The following is a 24,682-nucleotide window of genomic DNA, read 5'->3' as shown; positions in this document are numbered from 1 at the left end:
GTAAATAAACATACCTAGGTACATAATTAAAGACATGAAAAATAGATAAGCATTGATATGTATGTGAAGAAGTACAATGTCAATTTTATTCCACCCATGCAATTCAGAGGGGCTGGACCCTTTACCACCTTTCATAGGGCGAATGATAGGCATACACCCTGCACAAATCACCAGCCTGTCACAAGGCTAACACAGAGCGACAGACAACCATTCACAGCTACAGCCAATTTCAAAATGCTCATGCATATCTTAAACTGAAATGCCCCAGCAGGCCAGTGGATTTAAACTCAGGGCTGTCCTTCTATGATGCAACAGTGTTAACCACAGCACCAGAATTATTATTTACATTAAAGGATGTCAGGAGGTTACAAATGAATAAGGTAGTAATAAGGTCACAAAATAAGCAAAAAGACAATAGAAACCGTGCTGATAAAAAGTAGTGTATACATAAAGTTGGAAGCCAAAAAGAAGACTTTTTACAGCAAAAATTATTTTCTAGAACATGTTTTGGAGTCTTATAGCCCTCTTATAACACAAAAAGCTAAACTGAAAGGTATAATTACATAATATGAGATGGTTAAATATGATGCAGTAAAGCTTAGAAGCATCTCTTTGTTAATGCCATGCATACATTATAGGACCGTAAAGACTGTTTGTTTTGGGTGAGGCCCCAGCATGTTCCCTCTACCATTCCCTTTGCATGGGCAGTCATAAAATTACAAAATTAAGTATTCACTGTTCTTGTTACTCATTTTCTTGTGACAAGTGATTTAAACAAAATAAAAAATGAGAACATTCGGTAAAAGCAATTGTGATTAGCACAATTTGTGCTCTAAATTTCTTAACTGCACACGCCTGCCAGTATTTTCTGACCTCTGTTGCCATCTGCTGGTGAAAAACACACATTACATTAACTGAGGCCTCAATGTGGGTACGCTATATTTACTGTGGTACCTGCAAACAAGGTTATATACAGGTTAAATACAACCTTTAAAAACAGACATATTTAAGGCAGGCCTATTGAGGAAAATGATTTTATGTATGACACCAAAACACCTGCAGCCAAATCTATAAAAAAAATAAATAAATAAAAAAAAAGACTTTACGTCTCCTGGAACTACGTGTTAAGATGAAAGCAACTTTAGCATATGTTAGTAAGGTCAGCACTACTGTCTCCACCCCTGAGACAATGGTAGACAAAGTTAAGCAAAACAAATGAAGCCTCTCATTAGCATCACAACATTTGAATACTGAACAGTTGTGCATTACTACTGTGTAGCTGTGACAACGCAGATCATTATGCAGTTCCTGAAATAGCTGTGCATGGTTCCCCTACATGCAACTGGGAGACAGTTGTAGTTCTGGTCCGAACAACCCCCCCCCCATTCAGATTAGACTGAACAAAGTTTCCTGTTTTAATTTGAGGAAGTGGCCTGGTAAACGTTTGTGGGCAGTTCCTCTTTCAGTCCACATTTAAACATTCTTCCGCACTCTGCTCTTGCTCATTTGCGAAGGAAGGGAGGCCTAACAGCTTCACAGTCATGCAGGTGTGTGCTTTTGTCATCTTGTTACATGGAGTTGTACTTTAATTTACACCAAGGAATAGCTTAGGCTCTTTAGAATACATATACATATTTTATTATCCCACTGAGAATGCTTTACTGATGCTAAATGATCAGATTTACTGGGTTGGTGACTATTTAAACAGTTCTGACTTTTTCCAATAACACGTCTCTGCTCCTAGACTTGGTCAAAGCTCCTCAGCAGATTGAAGTGACTCTGAGGCGTTTAGAACAAGTTCAGGGTCTTGGACAGAAACACAAAGATTACGAAATGTCTACGTGGTGTCCGCATGTGAAAATGTCATGTTTCGATGAGTAACACACTTATAAATTTGCCTTTGCTTGAAATATGTTGAAAAAAAGTAAACTGAAAACTATATTCAATTTTAATTAATAAAAAGCAGCATCCACTATTAAAGTTTCTGCTTTACACTTGAAATTCTGATCATCTAGTTTACTTTACAATGCTTGCAAAAGATTTCTATTTGCAGAATTTATTTTAAAAAAGAAAATCTCAACGGCCTGGCTCCAAAACCACAAATCATTTTTCCCCTTCCTTAACTGGACTGCATTTCATTTCCTCCTAAGTATTGTGCGTTATCACATATGACAACTGTAAAAGTATTAATCATGAAGTACTGTAAACTAACTGCAGGTGGGTACTTCATGCTTTTCCATGCTTCACAAAAACAGCCGCCTGAACAGTGACTGAAACTGCTACCGAGAGTTTCAGTTCAGGTGTGAAGCGGCTTTACTGTAGTTTTCTGGCAGTTCCACAAAAATCTTCACACATCTAAAATACAAATGAATGTATATGAAAATGCCAGATGTGGTGTAGCGCTTTACTTCCCCACCCAGTTATTAGCATTTATCATTCTGAATCAAGATGGCATCAAAAAAATAAATAGAGATAAAAAATAAACATAAAAAAGCCCCATGAAGAACAGCTTTATTTGCCAAACGCTACAGTGTAATGAGAGGGTCCACGTGATACATCATTTGTGACATTTATGTTGTCAAGACTGCATGAAAGACACATTAGCGAAGTGAAACCATTGAGTAGTGTGTAAAGTTCTTCTGTGTAACAAAAATGAGAAATAAAGCAAAGTCTGAGTTTCATATGTAACATACAGTACACGGAGTCAGTTATTCTCTAAGGATTAACAGGAAAACCAACTGTAACAGCTTAAAAGCCGAGCTTAAAGCAAACTGGATTGGTCCTCAGTGTATGTGCTTACGAATGATGTAGCCTAAATGTACGTGTGTGTTGCCTCAGTCGTCCATAGCAATGTTGCGGAACAGATAGGCCATGGATTCTCCATTGTGGATGCGTCTGATCGCCTCAGCCAGGATCATACTGACGTCCACGGTTTTGATTTTTGGACACTGAAGCTTCTGGACCTCATGGGGAACAGTGTTGGTCACCACCACCTAAAAGCACAATGTACCCTTTTATTGCTGTATTTCACACAGGTACACAGGTTTTTTTGAACCACAATCTTACATTTTCTATTATTTAACAACACAGGAAGTTAAGGATAAATGCAGCTTTCTTTAGTAGTGCATTTTCAATTTTTTTGTTTGTGTGTGTCAAATGTTATTACATCTTGTAATTGCATGTTTACACATACATGTTAATAAAATTGTATTTTTCATTTTTAACGTTTGTTATGACTAAAAGCAATTCTTTCACCCCAACTCTCGAGCTTTGTTCTTTCTTAAGCTATAACACAAAACAACACCCAAGCATGAAAGCATAAAAAGATGAACAAATAAAGATTTAATATACACAAAACATTATGATTGTTAATTTCCCTTTTTGGGAAGGAATACATCTCATTAGACATATAGTAGATGGACATCACCACACACTTTATTAGCTGCAACCTGCTAGTACTGTCAGTGCGCCCGGGGTGGCTGTGGCCACAATGTAGCTTGCCATCACCAGTGTGTGAATGTGTGTGTGAATGGGTGGATGACTGGATGTGTAAAGCGCTTTGGGGTCCTTAGGGACTAGTAAAGCGCTATATAAATACAGGCCATTTACCATTTGATTCCTACTTCCTTCAGAAGTGCCTTAGTTCTTTGTCGCATAGATTTAACAAGGTTCTAGAAACATTCCTCAAAGATTTTGGCCCATATTGATATGATGACATCTCACAGTTGCTGCAGATTTGTCAGCTGCACATCTATGATGAGAAGCTCCCATTCCACATCCAAAAAGTGCTGTATTAAATAAAGATTTCGTGACTATGGAGGCCATTTGAGAGTATGAACTTAGGGCTGGGTGATATGGCCTAAAATCCATATCACGGTATAATTTGAAGCATGTGCGGTAACAATATATATCGCGATATATTCTTTTCTTCTGTATAACATATTTTACACACTATAAGGCACACTTAAAATCCTTTAACTTTCTCAAAAATCGACAGTGTGCCTTATGTATGAATTCTGGTTGTGCTTACTGACCGCGAACCGATTTTATGTGGCAAACGGCGCGCAGAAATTTGTCAAAAATGTTTTAGTACAACTTTGGTAAGCTATGAAGGCGCACCGCTTGATGGATTGTTGGAGCATTACGGCTGCCGTAGTCAGGAGCCTTGCGGAGTAGTTAAAAACTGTCTAAATTCTTTCATCTTTAATAAAATGATCGGCGTTGCTGCTTTACCAGGTGTAACAATTAAGTTTAACATCCAGGCATCCATGAAAACAGAATTTATTAAATTCAACGGAGTTAGAAGTTAGCAGGAAGTTAGCTCGCTAGCTTCCACCTAAACATGATATAGCATGTTCTGACAGAGAGATTTTTGAAAAAATTACAACGTACAGCTCTGCTATCACTTCCAACATAAATAAAGACAGAAAACTAAACAGCAGTGACTTTTGTAAGGTTACTGAAGTCAAACTAGCTGGTAAATAATAATGTGCTACAAACTTTTTACCACTCGATAAAAGTTCACGTGAGGGTTTCTGGTGGTTAGGGACAAATGCAATTGCATGGCAGAATATACTGCAACAACATGGGAATAGAGCAGCTGCGCGAGAATTCAGCACTAATGAATCAATCGTACAGAAGTGGAGGAAGCGCAGTTTTTGGCTTTCCCCATATTCCAAAAGTGCTTCGTCTCTTTGCTATTACTGTCGCCCGGCATAATTTGCAGATGATGTTGTTTGCAGCCGCTGCAATGTTTTCGACCAAAACAGGCACAGCTGGGTGACACCATCAACATGCGCTATCGCAGTAGAGCGGTATAGTCAAAATCTCTGCCGTTGGTCAAATTTATATCGTTTCTACCGTATACAGTTTATACCGCCCACCCCTACATGAACTCACTGTGACATTCTAGAAACCAGTTTGGGATAATTAGATACATTTGTAACAAGCAACATTAACTTGCAGCTCTAAGTATGCCAAGCAATTATTCCCCACACCATAAACATCACCACTACCCGCTTTGAAACGATGCAGAATGGAGCCACGCTTTCATGTTTACACTGAATTCTGACCCTAACGCTCCAGTGACGCAGCAGAAACCGAGGTGTAAATCAGTTTGGCCATTTTCCTTTGACATCAATAAAGCATTCTCTCCCAGAGAAGAGGAAGATGTCAGTAGATGAGCAATTTCTGAAAAACAGATGAGCAAATCTGGCACCACCAACCATTCTATCACTTAAAATCATTAAATCACCTGTTTGATGCCCAGTTTGAAATTCAGCAGGTCATCTTGACCAAGTTTACATGCCTAAACGCACTGAGACACGGCCATGTGCTTGCCTGATAAGACAGTAGTGTTGAATGAATGTGTGTACCTAATAAAGTGGCCAGTGAGTGCATACCTAGGATGAGACTGCTTCAAAGGTTTGGCTGTGATATTTTTCACCCATTAATTTTGCTTTTACAGAAAGAGTACAGCAGATCTCTAATGCTGATGCGTTTCCATGGACTGCTAAAAGTTAATGTCAGTAACGGGTAATTATAATCAATTATACCAAGTGCACATTATTTTACCTCATCAATAGCAGATTCTTCTATTAGTCTCGGAGCCTCTGCTGACAGCAAGCCATGTGTAGCCATGACGTAGATCTTGTAGGCTCCCCTCTCCTTCAGAATTTCTGCTGCTGCAACAAAGTCTTCCACATCGTCTATAATATCATCCTAAGAAAATGCCCACACATACAGACAAAAACTGAATTTCAGCATTTACATTTTGGTGTAAACAAAAAGAAGCCTTTCCCCTGTAGCTTATGCAGTGGCATTACTAACCATATTTGAAATCCTTTATTGGAAAGATGATTATTTATTGTTAATTTATTGAAAATTAACAATAGATTCTGAACACGGAAAAGATATGATCACACTGCACTTTTTTATAAACCCCCCACTAAAGCTGTTTCCTACCAATACATAGATGTATGAGATGCCATTATTCAGTTAAAATAGTAGTTTTAAGATAATCACATAAAACTTAGAGCTCTTACAACAATGATGGCAATTCGGCCTCCTACGTCGCCAACAACACTGATAGGGGGCTTCTCCTTTGCCATCATCACTAAAAGACACAAAAATATTAGCATTGCTCTCTGGAAAAAAAGACGGGTCTTTTCTTTTAACCCAAATCAGAGGAAGCTTATTGGAATGAAGTAAAGTTAATGAACATTTGGTGAGAAGGGATTTGGTTAAAACCTGCAAACATCATGCAGACAGCTTTAACCCAATAAGCTTCAGCTACCACAGTACCATTCAAACTGTTAAGATTTTGGCAAAATATATAATTCCACAGTTTTCACATTTGTGCTTCCAACTAAATCCAAACCAAGACGTACAGCTGCTTTTGGTACAGTGGTAGATATGACTGCAGAACTGGGTTTCCCTTTGAAAACAGACCAGAATCGATTCTTATTTGTAATCCAAAACACTATTTACAACCATAAGAATATAAAAAGGTTCATCTTGGAGATTCACTAAGGGTCATCGGAAATTTAAGTTGCTCAACCCAAACATAACATTAAAATGTACCTGAAGGGATTTCAAGCAACAAGTGATTCAGGTCTAGAACTCAACACGTCGTATTTGTTGCGTTTCCCACGTGGAAATCCCAATAATGTCAAAAATCAGATGTACAAAGACTACTGTGCAAAATATACATTTTAAAATAGTTATTTCTGGATTGAGAAGGAAGTCATGAAACTAAAGTCTTAATACTATTTAGACGTTTTGGACAGAAAGAATCACGCAGAATCTGACACCTAAAACTCAAAAACAGAAACTTGAAACAAGAGGATGTAATCACAGTGCAAAACATAACTATCAAAGGGTGGTGTTATTGTTTGTCAGGATTTCTTTCACGTTAAGCAATAAATGAACAATAGTTTTGAGTTAACACTAAAATGCTAATATGCCTAGAGCAGGGGTGGGCAACTCCAGGCCTTGAGTCCCGGTGTCCTGCAGGTTTTAGATGTGTCCTTGGTCAAATACAGCTGATTCAAATTGCTAAATGGCCTCCTCAACATGTAATGAAGTTCTCCAGAGGCCTGGTAATGAACTAATCATTTGATTCAGGCGTGTGTTGACCCAGGGTGATATCTAAAACCTGCAGGACACCGTCACTCGAGGCCTGGAGTTGCCTATCCCTGGCCTAGAGGCTTTTCTTCAGCCCATAATTTAATACTTTATTCATAATATCAGAAATTTAAGAGTTTCTCACTCGGGTAACGATTATTAATTTTATAAGAATCGATATTATTTTAACAGATGATGCAAAAACGAAGGCTTCCAGCAATTACCATGATCACTCATGAGACACTGTGGCTCAAAGATGAATATCAAGACAGTGCATTTCACTCAGTGTATGTGAAATTCACTGTAAATAACTTTGTAGGTCAAAAAATGACTCACAGTATTTAATGTTGACATGGTATGGGGTATAACCCTTCTTTTGCTGCACCAACTGGTTTCATTAACGTCAATTTGAAATGCCGTATTCATCTTTCAGAACAGTGTGTGATAGGAAAAAATAGTGATTTAATCCTAAAAAGAGGAAAGCTCATTCAGGTTCTACAGGTGACCAGCACCACTTAGAAGTGGAAGCCTTCAGCAACTCACTGTCACTCCATGCAGGGAAGCATAAACAATCAATAGGAGGCAAGAGTGGATTCAGGCAATATTATCATACTTGGAAGCTCTATCCCAGGGAATGGGACCTGTCTGCTGCTTGCTGTGGAAAAGGATAGGATGGTACAAAACATTATGGCATGGTTAGACAAATAATTAAATTACCCCTCCCAAAAAATTATTCTAAAAACTCAGAGCAGACTTAGAAGGTCTGACATTTTATGTAATCAATGCAAAGTGAAATTGGGGGAGATGACATAAGAAGAGTCAGATTCAGCCCTTGCTGGAGACAGCAAAAAGATATTGCTGACATATTTCCAAGTTGAGGCGGGAGAGCGGGGGAGATGGTTTAGCTGGAAGGAGAGTACATAGGGTGGAATGAGATGAGGGAAATAAATCTGGCGCTGAAATGAAGGAAGCGACGGTGGCAGGTAGCACCTGCAATATTTCACAGGTGGTTATAACAATGTCTGAGGCAGAGCTGGCCTGCAAGCTTTTGGGAAAACGTTATATTCTTACTGAAAATGTCATGTTTGAAAACACAATGTTTTAAACCTGAAATATACCATTGAGTTAGTGGTCAAAATAAATAATACGCAATGGGAGAGCCTCTCAGTCAGGACTCTGCCAGCGCTGTTTTACAGGGCAGCTCTCATGATTATTATGCACACGAAGGTAAGAATTGAGGAAGTCAAACATTAAAAGAACACTGCTGGTGTCTTGGCAAAGAATCAAAACAGGAACAGGGAGCTTGTGGAAGCTTTCTAACAATCAACATGAAAATAAAAATGAATTTTTCTAAAGACAGACAGTAACAAAAAACAGAGTTAGTAATAAAACAGTTTCCTTTCTCAGTAAAATTATAATACCTGTAAATGACCATCAAGGCTTCAAGAAAAAAAAGAAAGAAAGAAAAGCAACAACAACAGATACAGATAGGTTTGCGCCATTTATCTTACATGGTAGCTCCAGGCCAGTGTGTCCTGTGATAGCACGAGACAAAGGGGGAGAATGTCGACCATCAGCCATATCAGACTCTGAGTGGTGGGCCTCCCCGTGTATCACTGCCAGCCCAAGTCGCAGCCTCTCAGCATAAGACTGAGCTCTAGGACAGACAAACATGCAGACACACAATGTCAAAGAAACTGACAAAAACAACACATAAAAAATACACAGAGAAAAGAGAGCAGAAAGAAGTTTGCAAAGGACAGAGATTACACCAACAAAGAAAAAGTGGTATACTGAAAACACAAAAGCACAATTAGGAGGCCATACAAGCGTTAGGCATTCTTTTGTTTCTTAATTTAGTCTCTAGCTTGTCCACACTTTCACTTTCAGCACAGTTCTTCTTATTCCCATTGCTTGAAAGTTACTATAAAAAAAACCCTAGAGCACCAAGATCGTTAACATGTATATTGCATTTATAGTGTTGGGAATTATTTTTATAACATTCAGATCCTTACAAGTCATATATGTGTAGTAGCTGATCACAAAATGAACATCGACATTAAGTCTTTGTTATGTGTATGTTATCATTTGCAAATAAACTTTGCTAAACAATTTTAAGTGCAGTGGCACATGGGGGTTACTGGAATGTGCTGTCATGCATGTCTTTAAACAAGTAACTGTAATGCTAACAGAGCCTGTAGGTGATTGCTTTGTCTTGCACAATTAATATGTAGCATGCAAAGAAGAACCATAAATATTAGGGGTGCAACGATATTCGTATCGATATTGAACCGTTCGATACAGTGCTTTCGGTTCGGTACGCATATGTATCGAACAATACAACATTTGTAATTTATTTTATCAACTTTCCTTCTGACGATGCTGTCTGTGTTGAGCGCTCAGTGAATCTGTGTTCGACTACTCCGCCTAGGCTGCACTGTCGAGCGCAGATCCACTGAGCGCTCAACACAGACAGCATAGTCAGAAGGAAGAGCGCAGGGCAAGCTAGCGAGACAGAAGTTAAGCTCTACTTGCAACAGGCAAATTGAACCTCATTCAGATCTGGCGTTTGGAATTATTTTGGGTTTCATGTGACGTATGACCCTGAAGGTAAGCGAGTCATGGACTAAAGTAAAACAGTATGTTGGATGTGCCATGCAATGCTCAATTACATTGGTGTGAACTAGTGTGTTAGCGCAGTTAGCTCGTTAACGTGTTGGCCGTCTAGCCCCATGCACGGGGCGATCGGCGGTAGCTCGTTAACGGAGATTTGCAGTGTTGTGGCGTTAAGGTCATTTCAACGAGATTAACCTGAAAGCACTAGTGGGAACACAACGAATATGACTGCACATTTACGCCGACATCATCCTAGTGCAAAGACAAGTGGAAGCAGACAGAAAAAAAGGAAGCATGCTACTAACTTTAGCAGAGTCATTTAGACAGCTGTTAGCACATGATTCTCCTTATGCTGCTGAGAATATAGCCCAGAAGAAGCGGATAGTATAGCTTTTATTTTGGAAAGAGCCATTTCTCTGTAATAAACTCTCTTTTCCAAAGATGAGTGATTCCTCAATCAGATATAGGGCTTGCAATATCGCTAGCCCGACGTCCTGGAGCTAGCGATTTTTTTCAGTCGGGCTACCAAAATCTATCTCTTCCCTGCCCGTCGGGCTATTGTAGGAAAAATATATGTCAATGCTTTTGCATTCTTTCAGAAATGTAGCTGGGTAATTATGTCATTGGCATCGGTGAGCCACTGTCAATATGTGACATATTGAAATCGCGTTTGAATTTGCGCTTGTTTTTTTGCTTTCACTTTGCAATCGCGCAAACTGTGTATAGAGAGCGACAGCACTGATCTGTGAGTGATGATAATTTGTGCACCAATTCCTCTGACATCGTCTTATTAATCGTTAGCTCACTATGCAAACATGACAAGTGAAATCTCCCGCAGCTTACACATGTGAGAGGTTGATCGCGCAGAGAATCGCTGAGCTTATGTGAGTGAGCGTGTAAAAGCATTTCAGTTCTGCTGAGCCAAATAAGACAGGTCAGGGTGAAGAAGTGACAGCCAAAGAAAAGCTTACCACAAAACGGAGAAGTTATGACAAATCAGACTATAAGGCAAAAAGAAAGTGCAGCTTCATGGTTTCATGGACAAAATAATTTCTGTGGCTGCAATATGACGAGCTAAATAACCAGGGCTGCACATAAGTGGTCCGCAGGTGCGCATTCGCTGTCAAAATAAAAAACACGCACAAGGGTTAGGGTTAAATTTAAAAACTGTACTTTTGAGTTAAAATATATATTTATAATTTTAATAAATGACAAATTAAAAATGCATGAACATTTTTTTGTATCGAAAAAATATCGAACCGTGACACCAAAGTATCGAACCGAACCGAACCGTGAATTTTGTGTATCGTTGCACCCCTAATAAATATGTTTTAATATTACTTTCTTAAATTAGCATACATGCCAGTATGTTCATACATGAGCAAAGCAATCAAATGGTGCAGGCCCACAGTGTTAATAGCTCCAAAACCTATGATTGCTATGATTGGTAAACCTATGATTAGTGATTTTTTTTTTCTTTAACAAAAAAAAAAGAAAAAAAAAAAGGATGTCATGTTCTGTGAATGCAACTAACAGCAGTCATGATTTAATAAAGCTACTACACAATTCAGTCTGTGACAATGGCAAAAACTGTGGAACGTGCTTGCTCTGAAGAGAATTGTGCACAGTGCATGTAGTGAACACCTGAAACATTAAGAAGATCATAAAAGGATGAAAAGGTTTCAATAGGTTAGTTATGTAAGCTGCTTACTGGACTAGCTTTCACAGTATATTAACAGAAGGACCCACACACCAGGCAGGCCCCTATAGGGACTTTAGTATCCATGTGACTTTGAGCACAAGACTCAAGTATGAGGAAGAACCTCGTGCTTGAAAACATCCTACAGTTTATAAAAACCTGGCTGCACCATTAATTCAGTTTTTACATTTTGAGTACTAAGGTGTGTGTGTAGCTTTTATCTGATTTTTTTCTAGCTCACAAAGGGTAACACTTTAAGGCAAAAAAAGTCAAGAGAAACAGCTTTCCAAGCTCCTTAGACAAGAGAAACAGTACTAATGCATTTCATAATAGCAACTTTAAAGATATCGGCATTGTCAGACTTGCCAAATTACCTCTTAGCAGCCGAGGGGGACTTTGCAACAATGACAGCATTTCTGTAATTTGGGATCTGAAGAGAAAAAAAAAACACTCTTGACCTCTAACCATTTATACATAACAGTAAAACACTATTTGTGTGTATGTTTGATGAGGAGGCACATCTTGTTGAGCCTACGGTATAAAGCAACCTAACCTCCTCTTGAATGTACTGGATGAGGAAAGGGGAAGCTCTCAGGTTGTCAACAGGGAAGTTAAAAAAGCCTTGGATTTCTTTCTGGTGAAGATCCATAGTGATGATGTGAGTTAGCCCTGCAGTACAAACACATAACATATGTTTATGTGTGTGAGATTATATAGTTTCAGAAATGCCTGTAGCATGAAATTAAAGCTCTTCAAGATTGGTGACAGAAAAATAACATTTTGATTTGTTTAAAAGTTGATAGCTTCGCAAATTATTAAATCATTGGTTTTAAGCACAGTGAACTAAGACAACTGAAATAAGCAAATGGAATTAACAATAAAAAGGTAGGACGTTTTGTAAAACAATACATTTACATGTACAGTTTCTTACATCCCTAAGCCTGTACATACTGCACAAATTTTGAAACATTTGTCGATTTCACAACTTCTAGTGGCTGACTTATAATCACACAGGAAGATTGTTTCTACCAACTTGCAGGTATTTGTTTGCCATTTGGCACTTTGGAAGAAGCATAAACAGTATGACTGAGCAAGACCAGGAACATACTGAAAAACTAGACACTGAATAACATTCTGGCAGAAGACCATCCTATGAATCCTGCAAAAACACTAACTGCTATAGGTTATTGTGCTAAAAAACAAACATGAATGGAAACAGGCAACAAAGTATCACGTTTATTCACCTTTTGACTTTTTTTTTTAATTTACATTTTCAACCATTTTAAAAGGTCAACAAATCTTGTCTTCAGGCCCAGTAAGCAGGCAAGACAAGACTCCTCCTCGTTCTCAAGTTATCGCATTCAAAAACATGGGTGTCCACGCCACCCGCCTAGCCAGCAGGATGACGACAATCCCCCGCAGGCCTTTTACGGCTGAGGAGTAAAAACTGAGTCAGACTGGGAAAAAAAAAAAAACAACTAATTCAACCTGGTCCTGATAAAGCATCACTACTAAAACAATATTAACTATTCAAGCTACAGTTATAATGTACCTCCCCTCCTACTTTTAGTGTCATTGACTGTTTGTTGACTTTAATCTGCACTTTCTTTTACTGGGTATAAAAAAACATGATGACAAAGGAATTGAGAACAGCGTATATACCAGCTTTAGCTAACATGGATGCTAGCAGCTTGCAGACAATGGAGCCTCTCTTCCTCATCTTGCACTGCTTGCTGTAAGGAAAGTAGGGAATGACCCCGATGATGTTCTTGGCACAGGACGTCTTTAGGGCATAAGCCATAACAAGCAGCTCCATGACAGCTGTGTTGACATCTCTGAGCAACACAACATCAAAAGAAAGAAAGACATAAGAGACCATATCAGGTGCCACGGACTGTAAGGTACGGGTATGGAATATTGAATCTAGGGACAAAAAATACAGAACGATGCTTTATAATTATGAGATGAAAGAGACTGTTCGGTCTGCCATTAAACATTTGTTTGCAAACATCACGTCCACAGACAGTGCAAACACCACTGTATCTGAACAAAGGTTCACTTTTTTATTTTATTTGCATCGTTTACAAATAACCTGCACCATCGAAACAGGTTTTTCCTGTGAACCCGGAGAGAAGAACAGCTTTAAAAGTCAGCTAACGTAAATGACAAGTTTGACTCAGGAAAAACATTCGCACGTAAGAAAAGGTCTAACAGATGATCTATAGTAACTACAAATCAAAACTGTGCTGTGATGACGACTGTCAGGAAAGTTATTTATATTATTATTAGACCAGTTTGACTACTTTTGTTTTTTGTTTTTGATGGCAAGACACAACATGTAGATAGGCAGGTGACTTATCTGCTGCCTCTGTGCACACTCAATAGGAGAAGCGCTAGAACTCGACAACACTGAATACCTCTGGTTGTTTTTTTAGAGCCAGTCTTTTTGTCATAGCAAAAGAATGACAAACAAGGTGGAAAACTCACCTCACATGACATGAAAAGGCAAACTTAACTGAGTCACAGCACAAAAATAGATATGCTTCGACTCCTGTTAGAATTCCTAGTAACTATCTGAGGTCATATCTAGATTTTAAAAAGCTGGCCATGTTATTGTGTTGCATAAAGGGCACGTGCTTATAACATTAAACTTTGAAAACACTCTGAGTTCAGTAATAAAGTACTTTAGAACATTAAATAAATAGATTAAGAGTTGTGTCTAATCAGAACTTTATTATTTTATCAAAGCATAAAGTTGTCTTAGCTGATGTGTTTACAGTTAATTGGTCATTTACATATCCAACAGAAAGTGATACATTTGCACTCATTTGGAGTCATCTTTTTCGGTTCCACCTAATCCAGCCAACCGTTCACTCTCACTTCTTGTAAAACATATACATTCACTGGCCACTTTATTAGGTTTGCCTAAGCATCTCAACAACTCAATGTCATGCAGACATGGTCAAAACCAGCTAACTTTTCAAGCTAATCTAAGCTTTTTTCATTTGTTTGTCCTTTTGTTTTTTCTAGCTCAATATTGGTGTCGCTGGATGATAGACATTTAAGAACACCAAATACTACCTTTAAAAGATGAATCATTTTTCTTTTTTTTTGCTAAAGACATCTGTCTCACCTGGGAATGGTCTGAATGATAAAGATGTCTTGTCCACGGACGGATTCTTTCACATCCACTCTAGTCTCTGAATAAAAAGCACAGTTTTTATGTATTCATGAGTTACTGTGGCAACAAGAAACCATAGTTCATTAATATTTGACATTAAATGCTTGGCCTCACCTGAATCTGACTCTTGATAAACCACTGACTTGCCCAACTCCACCCCCAAACGCCTGGGGGAAAAAAAAACAGAGTTAAAAAAACATACCTTGGTGTACTGCACTAACTGAAGCGTGTAAATATTATTTTTGTACTAAGACACTATTTTCTGCCCAGCAGTTTGATAGCTCTCCATCTGAAGAACTTCAAGAACTAAAGTTTAAAATTATTACATTATTGTGTGGAAATAAACCTTATATTTTGGCTATCAACATCGTGTGTGTCAAAATCCATTTATCTAGGTGAAATGATCAGTTTCTTAAATGATTTTAAGAAATACATTTAATTAACAAATAATTTTGGTCACTGATAACTGACCTTTTCTATTTTCTGATATAAATTTAGAAGTTTGAACTTACTGGTGAGACAAAATTTCTTTACTTGCTTTATCCCCCTGGATCACATCATAAAAATTGTACTTTGTTTCTTTACCGTTAGTCTCAAAGGTAAACACCTCAATTTGGGCTCTGATAAGTTGGCGGTTCTTAAAATTTTTTTTTAGAAATCTTAACTAGAAGCTATTTAGGTCAAAAAGCAACAGCCAAAATGCAAGCAGAGAACCCATCAGTCTGTACTCTACACTGCTGCCTCACCCTGTTTGCATTCATAAATCTCAGACTTTTTCAATTTTTTGTTATGACAGTACCATAAAGTAGCCTAATCAAAACAGGGGATGAACATATGGGACATTTTTTCCCGTTCATAGAAAGATATATTTGTCTAACCAGGGAAGGTTTCAAGCATGTTGTTTTCCTTTCATCACATCCAGGGAAGAATAAAAATAAGGATGCTTTTGTTCCAGTCGTATTCACACCCAGCCTCTGAGTGCACGTTAGCATAAATATTCAGTACAGTATTCATTAATATTTTTCTCTCTATTTTCTCTGTTGTTTTTTAAAACCTTTGCTCCCCAAGAAAACACAAAATGAAAACGCAAGCATAATCTGGCTAAAAAGAAATCTCCTGCAACTTTGCCAAGCACTGAAAACTAAGAAACCTTGATTCTTTCCCCTCCCTACTGGGTGGGAAGTGCAACTTCCATCTGGCTATCTAACAAGGCTACAGGAGCAAAAAAACAAATAAAACAAAAACAACAAAAAAATAAAGGATGCTTTCAAATTACAGTAAGAGAACCACTTGTTTTTAACCAAAAGAAACACTGCCTCGTGTACATGCTCTATGAATCACAGCCAATTAAGTATTTTGCCTATCACAGTAATACCCAGTAGTAAATCTATACCATGCTTACTTCGAAGACAGACCTGGATCTGAAAAGCATACTCCCTTTGTAACAATGATTACCACTGACAGGTTTATCTCTCATTGCAGAAGAAAAACAGATTTGTCATTAGCTAATAAAAAAAAACTTCACTGTACAGTGCCGTCCTCAGTGTTTCGTTACTATGTAATAGCACTTCAAAATAAAATGATTTTTAGGAAAAGTGGCAGGTTTGGTTATGTTGACCATTGAGGTACATAAATTGGACCATACATAAATTCAAGTTTTACAGCCAATAAGCTGATTAAATAGTTACACAGCATGCAGTGACATCTGGAATCAGTTATCAAAAAGTAAGATAGGCAGTTTAGTTGAAGTAAACATCAATACTTTTGCAGATTTACTGTCACATCTTCAGGTACAATGAGGTGATGCATATCCACTTAATTGGATTTTCTTAAAATGTTCAGTGCAAAGTCTTTTTTTAATCTCCGTTTCTAAAGCTTTTATTCTTTGGTTCAGTATTTGCCATACAACTTGTTGAAGTGTGTTAAAAGGATGTTTTGAACATGCATTACGTAATGTACGAATGTAGGCCATGTACACTGGGTCACACTACGCTGAGCAGTAACACCAACATCTTGTGGCGAGAGTAGTGTGATTGTCATGCCTTGGTCCACAGTTTTCACAATAGTGATTGTTTTTGTCGTACTGAATTAAAAACAACGTAAAGTCACACGCGTGCAGCTGTAACGTGGTGTTTTGACAGAGACTTGGCTTGCTAGCAAGGCCATGTCAACATCACACACGAATCAACATGACTGTGTACTCATCGTTATTAAATCGTTAAATATGTTGCAATGACACGAACACATTTAGTCAACAGTTATTAATTTCACTTACTCTGTTATCTTCTGGGCCAGCTCGGTGCATGCGGTGGAAGAGTTGGCAGAAAAAACACGGTAGCCACCTCTGGCAATGTTCATTTTCGTGTAACCATAGGACAGCTTTGGGGACTGAGACTGAGAAACCAAAGACCTGTGACCCCCAAAGCGTCTAACTGGCATGTTGGTTTGGACTCACTGTGGGCTCTGGTTTTGTTTATCTTAAAGTGCCCAATTTAGCTGAAAACCGACTACTATACTTGAATCTAGTTCGAGCACGTTTGAGATCTCAGCCTTGCGGACGATTCTTAAATTAATAAAAATACAATAAACACTAAAACGCTACAACCAAAAACACTGTACATACGCTACACCAACAAAGAGCACATGCTCCACGTGTAATGTGGATGCAACGCTAGCGTTAGCGAATCAACGACCACCCACAAATCGCCAACCGCCACAGAAACCCCCACTCTACCACAGTCCACAGCAGATGGAAAGCTGAGCTCTCCGTTTCCATGCGGTCACTTACGTTGTGACGCATTCAGAGCAAACGCGCTGCTTTTCGAAACTATTAAGGGAACTGAAAGGTGCCAAAAGCAGCCTTGGGTACAGCAACAACCCGCTACTGCAAACACGTCGCCCGGATAATTAAAACGTAGCTGCGTTAAAACTTTCTGTATCTTAGCCGTCGCAGTAACAAAAAAACGCCACGTGCACAAGCTCATTGGATGTGGGAAAGTCGCGACTGACAGCTGGAGGCCCAATCAGAAAGAAGTTAGAAATAGCAGGCGTGCGTGATTAAATTTTTAACCAATCAGAAACCGGGATTCGTATTACCTAAAATTAAAGCGCAACGGAGTAAAAAAAGAAATGTGGTGGGAGCTGCGGGGATTGGTTTACCCCTCTGTCCCTGCACTGGACTGCAATGGGGAAAAAAAAGATTCTTGCTTTAAATCGTATGAGACAACGCTGGAGCGAGTGAGTAATCGCTCGGTGTAAGGTGCAGTACCAGCAGATTAAAATAGGTTTAAAAAGAAAGAAACAAAAAACGCCCTCTGCATCAAATCATTTACAAAATACTGAGTTTTTAAGTTAATTTTACATTTCTACTGAAAAACATGTAATTTTACGATATTTTTTTAGCCTCTTTAAAAAGATATTTTTATTAATCCACATATTTTAGTACATGTGTGCAGGTGTACAGACAAGTTACTGTCTTAGACAAGATAATTTCCCCATGGAATAAGTTTGTGTGTGTGTGTGTGTGTGTGTGTGTGTGTGTGTGTGTGTGTGTGTGTGTGTGTGTGTGTGTGTGTGTGCGTATGCTATTGCCTCCTGACAAGGTCTGCATTTGAGCTCCATTTTGATAAGTAAAACAAAGGAAAGAATTCATTTCTGGAAAATGAGGAGAAATACAGAGAAACATGTTACCTAAAAGTGACCACCCTCATCACTAGTAGTTACACAACAAGTCTTGTAAACAGTCTGCAAATTTGTGTAACATTTCCTAGTAAACAAAACCTTGCATATAATGGGAAGGTAGCTTGCTCCATGTGAGGTCACACAAAAAGGTCCTTTTTTCAAGACCTAAGATGTTCCACCTCATGAGTTTAAATATTTAGGAGATTAATGTATGATGATGATGAATCACTTTATAACAGCACTATGACATGTAGTACATTTGATTCTAAAAAATACTGTGCTTGAATAAGAGGGGGTAAATGTAAACAATGTTGATTATAAACTGCCACACGAACACTCTTTACTATTTGTTTTATTTGCAGAATAGACATCATTGCCTTTTTTAGGTTAAAACAATTTGTTTATCTGCCTTATATTTTATACAACACATTGTGGGGACCCACTGTAAGGAAAAATAACATGTCAAGTTTGTTTTCTATATAATTTCACAGTAGTGCTATCATGTAAACTAAAGTAATCATAAAAAAAACACCAATGTGTACATCAGCAGAAAATGTTTTTTAAAAAGTGCTGCATCGTGAACATATATCTACCTTATACTGTAACTTTTATGGCTGACCGATCCCTACGAGGGATTAGCAACTTTAACAACTGCTTACAAAAAGGGTGCTAACTTTTCATTAATCAATTCATTAATATTTTATTACAAAGTAATTTTTATCAAGAACACAAAAAAAAAACAATTCTTACAATCTGAAGAATAAAGTGAAAGACTTCATGGCTTGTTTTAGTGTGAATTTTTGCATTAAAAAGTGCTTACCAGTCAAAATACAGCAATTTGTTCAGTAAAATATAGTTTTATTTCTATGTATGTTTTTTAAAATGCCTTCAGATAGAAAATGTTTAATAAGGCATGTGTAAAGTAATTATCTGGGTAAATGCTACAGAGCTAAGAAACATTTAGGTCCACAACCCCAATTTCCTAAATATACAGGCTATTATGTATTTATTATGTTTGCTTTTTTTTCCATTCTAGCACTGCAAACAATTTTATATTCTCTGAAAAGAGCTTATAATGTTGTTGGTGTCATTCTAGGAAAAGGCTAGCTTTATTGACTTTTTATAACAGAACATACACAATGATCCTGTCTGCCAGTTCTGGCTCAGTGGATCACCACACCTAAGATGCCACACCACGCCTATTTATCCTTTCCATTACTTAATTTCAGCTACTGCAGTGCTATAAAAACCTAATTCAGACTGTCACGGGAAATAAAACTCACCTAGTCTCTTAACATTTATAACAATTAGCGTGGGGCAGTTTGTGCCGGCTGATTGTTATAGATGCTGTCATTACCTGTATGTCAGTTCTGCAGCTGCTTTTAGTCTCCAAACTTTGTGCTGTTTTCAGTGCTTTATAGCTCATTTCTAATGAATGAATGCAAATCTATGTGCAAAAATATTCAGAGCCTTCGCACACCTGGATTTCTGAACTTAATTCCAATATTTCTGGTGGATCTGGCTTTGTTTTCAGTAAATTGGAGTCCCTAAAATGCATTTTAAATGCATAATTAAATTCATATTTAAGTTCTTTATGGACCCTATTTCATAATGCTACCAGCACTATGCTTTACTATGTCTGGGGAAACAGGCCAGGTGGTTTTATCAGTTTTGTCCTGTAAAAATAAATGATTGAGTGTACTTTGATAAGGAAAAGCCAATTTTACCAGTTTAAGACTATAAAACAAAAGAAAGTGCACATAAATAAGATGTCTGAACACTTTTTCAAGCAATTCCACACATTTGTCTAGGTAACCAGTATCTGACGCTCATAATCTTTTATTTCTATTTTCACTGCATTCCTTCCTCTTTTTAGTGGATAACTTTGCCCCTCCCACTCCCAACCTCTGCAAATTTACTAAAAAGAAATGCATCAAAATGCAGGTGATAAAGTTTTAATTTGTCAGCCTTTCAGCACCTTCTCTTTTAAAAGGTCCAAGATGACCTGCCTCTCTTGGCTCTCAAGCTCAAATCTCCGCTCCCTCTCTTTTCTCTCAGCTCCCAGACGTTCTCTCTCCAGAGCGATCTTACCTGAAAACGTGAAGTGAAAATGGATATCAGCACAATGGCAGCTTGACAATCTTCATAAAATTCTTTTCAGATAAGTTTTAGAGGGTATTGTTTTCAGTTGAGTGGTATTCTTTTTATTAGTATAGACACTAGTATTTTTTTGTTGGTTTTTTTGGCAGGGATAGCTCAGTAGGTAGAGTGGTTGCCCCCATGATTGGAAGGTTGGGGATTCGAATCCACTGAACGGCTACCCTGATGTACCCCTGAGCAAGGTACCGTCCCTACACACTGCTCCCCGGTGCGCCTGCTTAGTGGCTGCCCACTGCTTCACTGAGTGAATGGGTCAAATGCGGAGGAGTAATTTCCCCACGGGGATCAATAAAGTATACATTATTATCATTATTCATGCACACTTGCATTTTAAACATAACATAAAAACCTAAGCATGATGCTTCAGTTCTGCTGAAGTTCAGAATAAGCATCAGTCTGGGGGAAAAAAAAGTTGATTTAAGTGGCTTTGAATCTGGCATGGCAGACAGGATGGTCTCTGTACTTCAAGAAATCCCCTGGGATTTTGCAACACAACCATCTCTAGGGTTTACGGAGAATGGCCAAAAAAGACAAAACATCCAGTGAAAGCAGTTTTCGGTGGGAGAAAATATGTCCCTGATGTCATTAACTCAATAGTAATTCAAGTAACATGTCAAGTAATTCAAATAACCACTCATTACAACCAAGGTATGCAGAAGAGCATCTCTGAATGCACAACACATCAAACCATAAAGCAGATGGGCTACAGAAGCAGAAGACCACACTGGATGCCACTCCTTTGGCTACAAAATCTGAGACTACAGTTTTGGTCACAAAACTCACCAAACTCAACAAAACTATAAAGAAGATTGGAAAAATGTTGCCTGATCATTTAAGTGTTGATTTCTGCGATGGTAGAACCAGAATTTGGCGTAAAAAACATGAAAGCATGGATCCACCCTGTTTTGTATCAGTGGTTCGGGATGGTAATGTTAATAGTGTGGGGGCATGTTGTCTTGGCACATGTTGCTCCCCTTAGTAGCATCTAGTATCGTTTAAATATCACAGGCTACTTATTAGTGACAATGCCCAGTGAACAGAAGATTTGCGTCATATAGGGTCAGCCGACAAATCTGCAGCAACTGTGTGATGATTTCATCTCAACAGACCCATATCTATGAGGAATGTTTCCTTGTTTAAAGTAATCCGCACATAATTAAAGCTGTTCCAAAGGCACAAGGGCATTCAACCCAGTACTAGCAAAGTGTACCTAATTAAGTGCCCACTGAGTATTCTCATGCCTGGGCTACTGGAAATAAGAAATGAGTGGGAACAATTAAGCACATGTGAAACTAACGAGGGTGAGGCTGGCAAAAATTTAATAAATAAATAAATAACACTGAACTATAAAGGCTTACTAGACATGAAGACATAGACAGGGGAATAGAGAAAACAGCAACTAAGATAACTATAAGTATGAAGGTGATAACAAAACCAGCAGATATTACAAGGACTATGGCAAAAATCATACTTCTCTGAATCTCCAGTTCCTCACGGCGCAAGGCGAGCTCTTCTTCTCGAAGCCGCTGCTCCGCCTCTGAGCGTTTCTCCAAGAAGCTGAGAATCTCAGAGTAGGTCTGGCAGCAGCACTGGCAGGGCCGCTTGGCTGTGGGTGCTGCTGACAGCTCTGTCATTTCCTCACGCTCTTCTTCTTGTTCTGTAATTAAATGAAAATTCAGGCTACTGTTCCTATAGCTACCATAGCAGAAATAGAAAAATTTGATCTTTTTTTTTTAAAGGGTCTTTACCTTGAATCACAATTTTAACTGAAAAATCCTGGTGATTTAATGAGCGATAACCACGACACTCTGTAAACTGTCTTTCCCAGCTGTTATGACACTAAGATTTAGACATTAAACAGCATCTGTGACACCAGTGTGGATGGTTACACATCCTTTGCCCCTGTGTTTCGAATCTGCTCACCTGCAGTGGTTGTTTGCGGGATTGTGATGTTGGGTTTGTCCTGTTCTGGTAGAGTTAGTTCTTCTGCGACTCGATTTCTCCGCTCTTCATCCTAAGAAATATAAGGGAGAGATCTGTTCAACAACAAAGAATACATACATTTTACTCAATGTCTTTGCTTACTTTATGATTGTGAATATGATCCTTTGGGTAAAAATGCTGCAACAAATGACTTGAGCTTGATTGTGCTACATGTAGTGATTTTTAGCTGCTTCCTTATTTCCTAGATGTTTGATTTGAGAGATTTTTATGCCAGATGCCCTTCCTTTGTGACTTGTAATTCTGGGTATAAGCTAAACTATGAGCAGCAAAATAGGCAGATCGTTGCAGAGAATGTTAAAGTGTTTTCATTCTTAATGTTCCCATTAATCTGGTCAGCCATATTTCCATAAATCTGTAACTGTATAGAAAAAAAGTGCAATACTGTAACTTAAGTGATTTATCTACCCCTCTAAAGCAACCCTCTGAGGTCTATGTTGTAAAAAAGGGGAAAAAAATCACATTTTCTTCCACAGAAGAAAGCACCTTTCTCAAAAATACAGGGTTGGGTTGGGATTACGGTTATCACTTATGATGACTTAGGCCTTATTAAAAAAGGCATTTTTTACACTAGCATTGTAGTACACATACACATGCTCCTCTCTCTCTGCTGACACAATAATAATACTACTCACCTGGTACTTTGTGCCATCATTGCTGACTATGAGTCCCTTCTCAGCTTCCAGCTCCAAAACTTCATGGAGCAGATCCTCCTTCTGGGCATACAATCTCTCTGTTCCAAACCTGAGTAAAGGAAAAGCACACACGTGTGCTCAAACTAAAACTTGCTAGTAAAGCCAGTAGTGTACATCATGCATACGGTGCAAAGATTTCTTTACTCCTGGCTTTGGCATTGTGTTGACTGAACCAACCTGCGTAGGCTGGGAAAGTCTTGTTTCTTGTAGTAGTCTAGCAGCAGCATGGTTCTCTCCCTACATCTCCTGGCATCCACCTCAAAGTTTTCCTCTTGGAGGGCAGCAGTGATAATCTCGCCCACGCGTGCCCAAATCCGTCCTGAAATCAATCAGTTCACACATTCATTAATGTATACAGGAGGTTTGTAATACCGACACATTTAACAACTTGAAGAAAATAAATTTATACAACTTTTTTTTCCCCCACCACACACATTTATCATGCAGAAAATGCAGTTGTCGGCATTCAAGCACAAGTCATTAACCCTTTATTGACCGGCCCTTCAAATTTACCTGTAAAATGGGCCCGCCGGTGGGCCCATGGTCAATAAAGGGTTAAAAAAAAAGACAAACCTGGCTCTTTGGAGGCAAAGGGATTCTGTGCAATAACCTCTCGCAGAAGGATGATGTCATGGCGTGCTGAAAACCGCACCTGCCGCTTTCGTGGGGTTGTGGAAGGACAAGCGAGGGGGAAACCTTAAGATGGAAATAGAACAGAATAACTTTTCCAAAATAGTAGAAAAGAACATGCTGAAATACAGCAAGGTGTATTGGTGATCTGATATTCTTCATACACAGTGGGCTTAGTTAAGGTCCTCTTGACCTCTGACCTACTTGAAAATCAAACATGAATTTGACTCTGTGGCATTATAGTTCTCTTAATTTGCACCACACCTAAAAAATCTAGAGTAATCTTGAAAATCAAAGAAAAAAAAAACCTGCACTTCCTGACGTAGACTTCCTGCGAAATATTAAACCGCATGTGTTTTGATTAAAATAGAATTAAAGTCTATTTGTTTATTTGTTTGGATTATTTTCCTTAATTCACTGTTACCTGTTTAATTGTGCAATTGCATGTTACTGCTTGTTAATGGAAAAGACATAATAAACCACGATGGAGAATAAACTGGGCCTTTGTATTGGAGAAGAGAGGTTAAATGGCAAAGGCAGTGTGCCAGTTGCAGAACTGCGATTTGACAGATGACAGCAACTCTGTGACTACACTGTCTCACACTGTGTACAAGCTGACAGTAGCCTGCAGCTACGACAGATTAATCAGAGAAGCGAGACAACCTGTAAAGCACTGATAGCGCCACTGTGGCTACAGCAAATTTAATGCCGAACCAAATGCGTAAGAGGAGGAGGAGCATCTCTGCACTAATCGAGAGCAGCAGCAAATGCTGTTTAGGAGATGTTATTTAAGTGGCTGAAAGGCGCGTTAGACGTGGAGGTGGAATGAATCTCACCGTTGTTGATCGGCACTTCCACCACTACCCGTTCCATGTTTCTGTTTGGTGCATCCGG

General features: G+C 38.5%; 2 protein-coding genes across 3 annotated transcripts; both read right to left on the bottom strand.

Moving 5' to 3' along the window:
* Nucleotides 1-2,494: 2,494 nt before the first annotated feature.
* Nucleotides 2,495-17,632, bottom strand: LOC146572836 (phosphoribosyl pyrophosphate synthase-associated protein 1-like). Of its 2 annotated transcripts, XM_085277258.1 has the most exons (11): nt 16,897-17,632; nt 14,736-14,788; nt 14,574-14,640; nt 13,103-13,275; nt 11,994-12,109; nt 11,815-11,870; nt 8,637-8,782; nt 7,739-7,780; nt 6,045-6,115; nt 5,575-5,721; nt 2,495-2,993 (listed from the first exon to the last, which is right to left on the bottom strand). In XM_085277258.1, the coding sequence occupies exons 1-11, from the start codon at nt 17,058-17,060 to the stop codon at nt 2,835-2,837; spliced, it is 1,194 nt and encodes a 397-aa protein (XP_085133384.1). In that variant the 5' UTR covers nt 17,061-17,632; the 3' UTR covers nt 2,495-2,834. The 2 variants fall into 2 exon arrangements, with proteins under 2 accessions (XP_085133384.1, XP_085133386.1); XM_085277260.1 differs by lacking the exon at nt 7,739-7,780 and having other exon boundaries at nt 16,897-17,630.
* Nucleotides 17,633-18,638: 1,006 nt separating this feature from the next.
* On the bottom strand, nt 18,639-24,682 carry LOC146572835 (uncharacterized). The gene is made up of 7 exons (XM_085278694.1): nt 24,625-24,682; nt 23,732-23,854; nt 23,336-23,477; nt 23,099-23,207; nt 22,386-22,476; nt 21,934-22,119; nt 18,639-20,393 (listed from the first exon to the last, which is right to left on the bottom strand). The coding sequence occupies exons 1-7, from the start codon at nt 24,659-24,661 to the stop codon at nt 20,266-20,268; spliced, it is 816 nt and encodes a 271-aa protein (XP_085134820.1). The 5' UTR covers nt 24,662-24,682; the 3' UTR covers nt 18,639-20,265.

The sequence above is a fragment of the Mchenga conophoros genome, linkage group LG6, assembly GCF_057382185.1.
Source record: "Mchenga conophoros isolate Kocher_MC1m ecotype Shallow Benthic linkage group LG6, M_conophoros_male_GT1.1, whole genome shotgun sequence".
In the NCBI taxonomy this organism is placed as follows: Eukaryota; Metazoa; Chordata; class Actinopteri; order Cichliformes; family Cichlidae; genus Mchenga; species Mchenga conophoros.
This window is presented reverse-complemented; position numbering and strand designations above follow the sequence as displayed.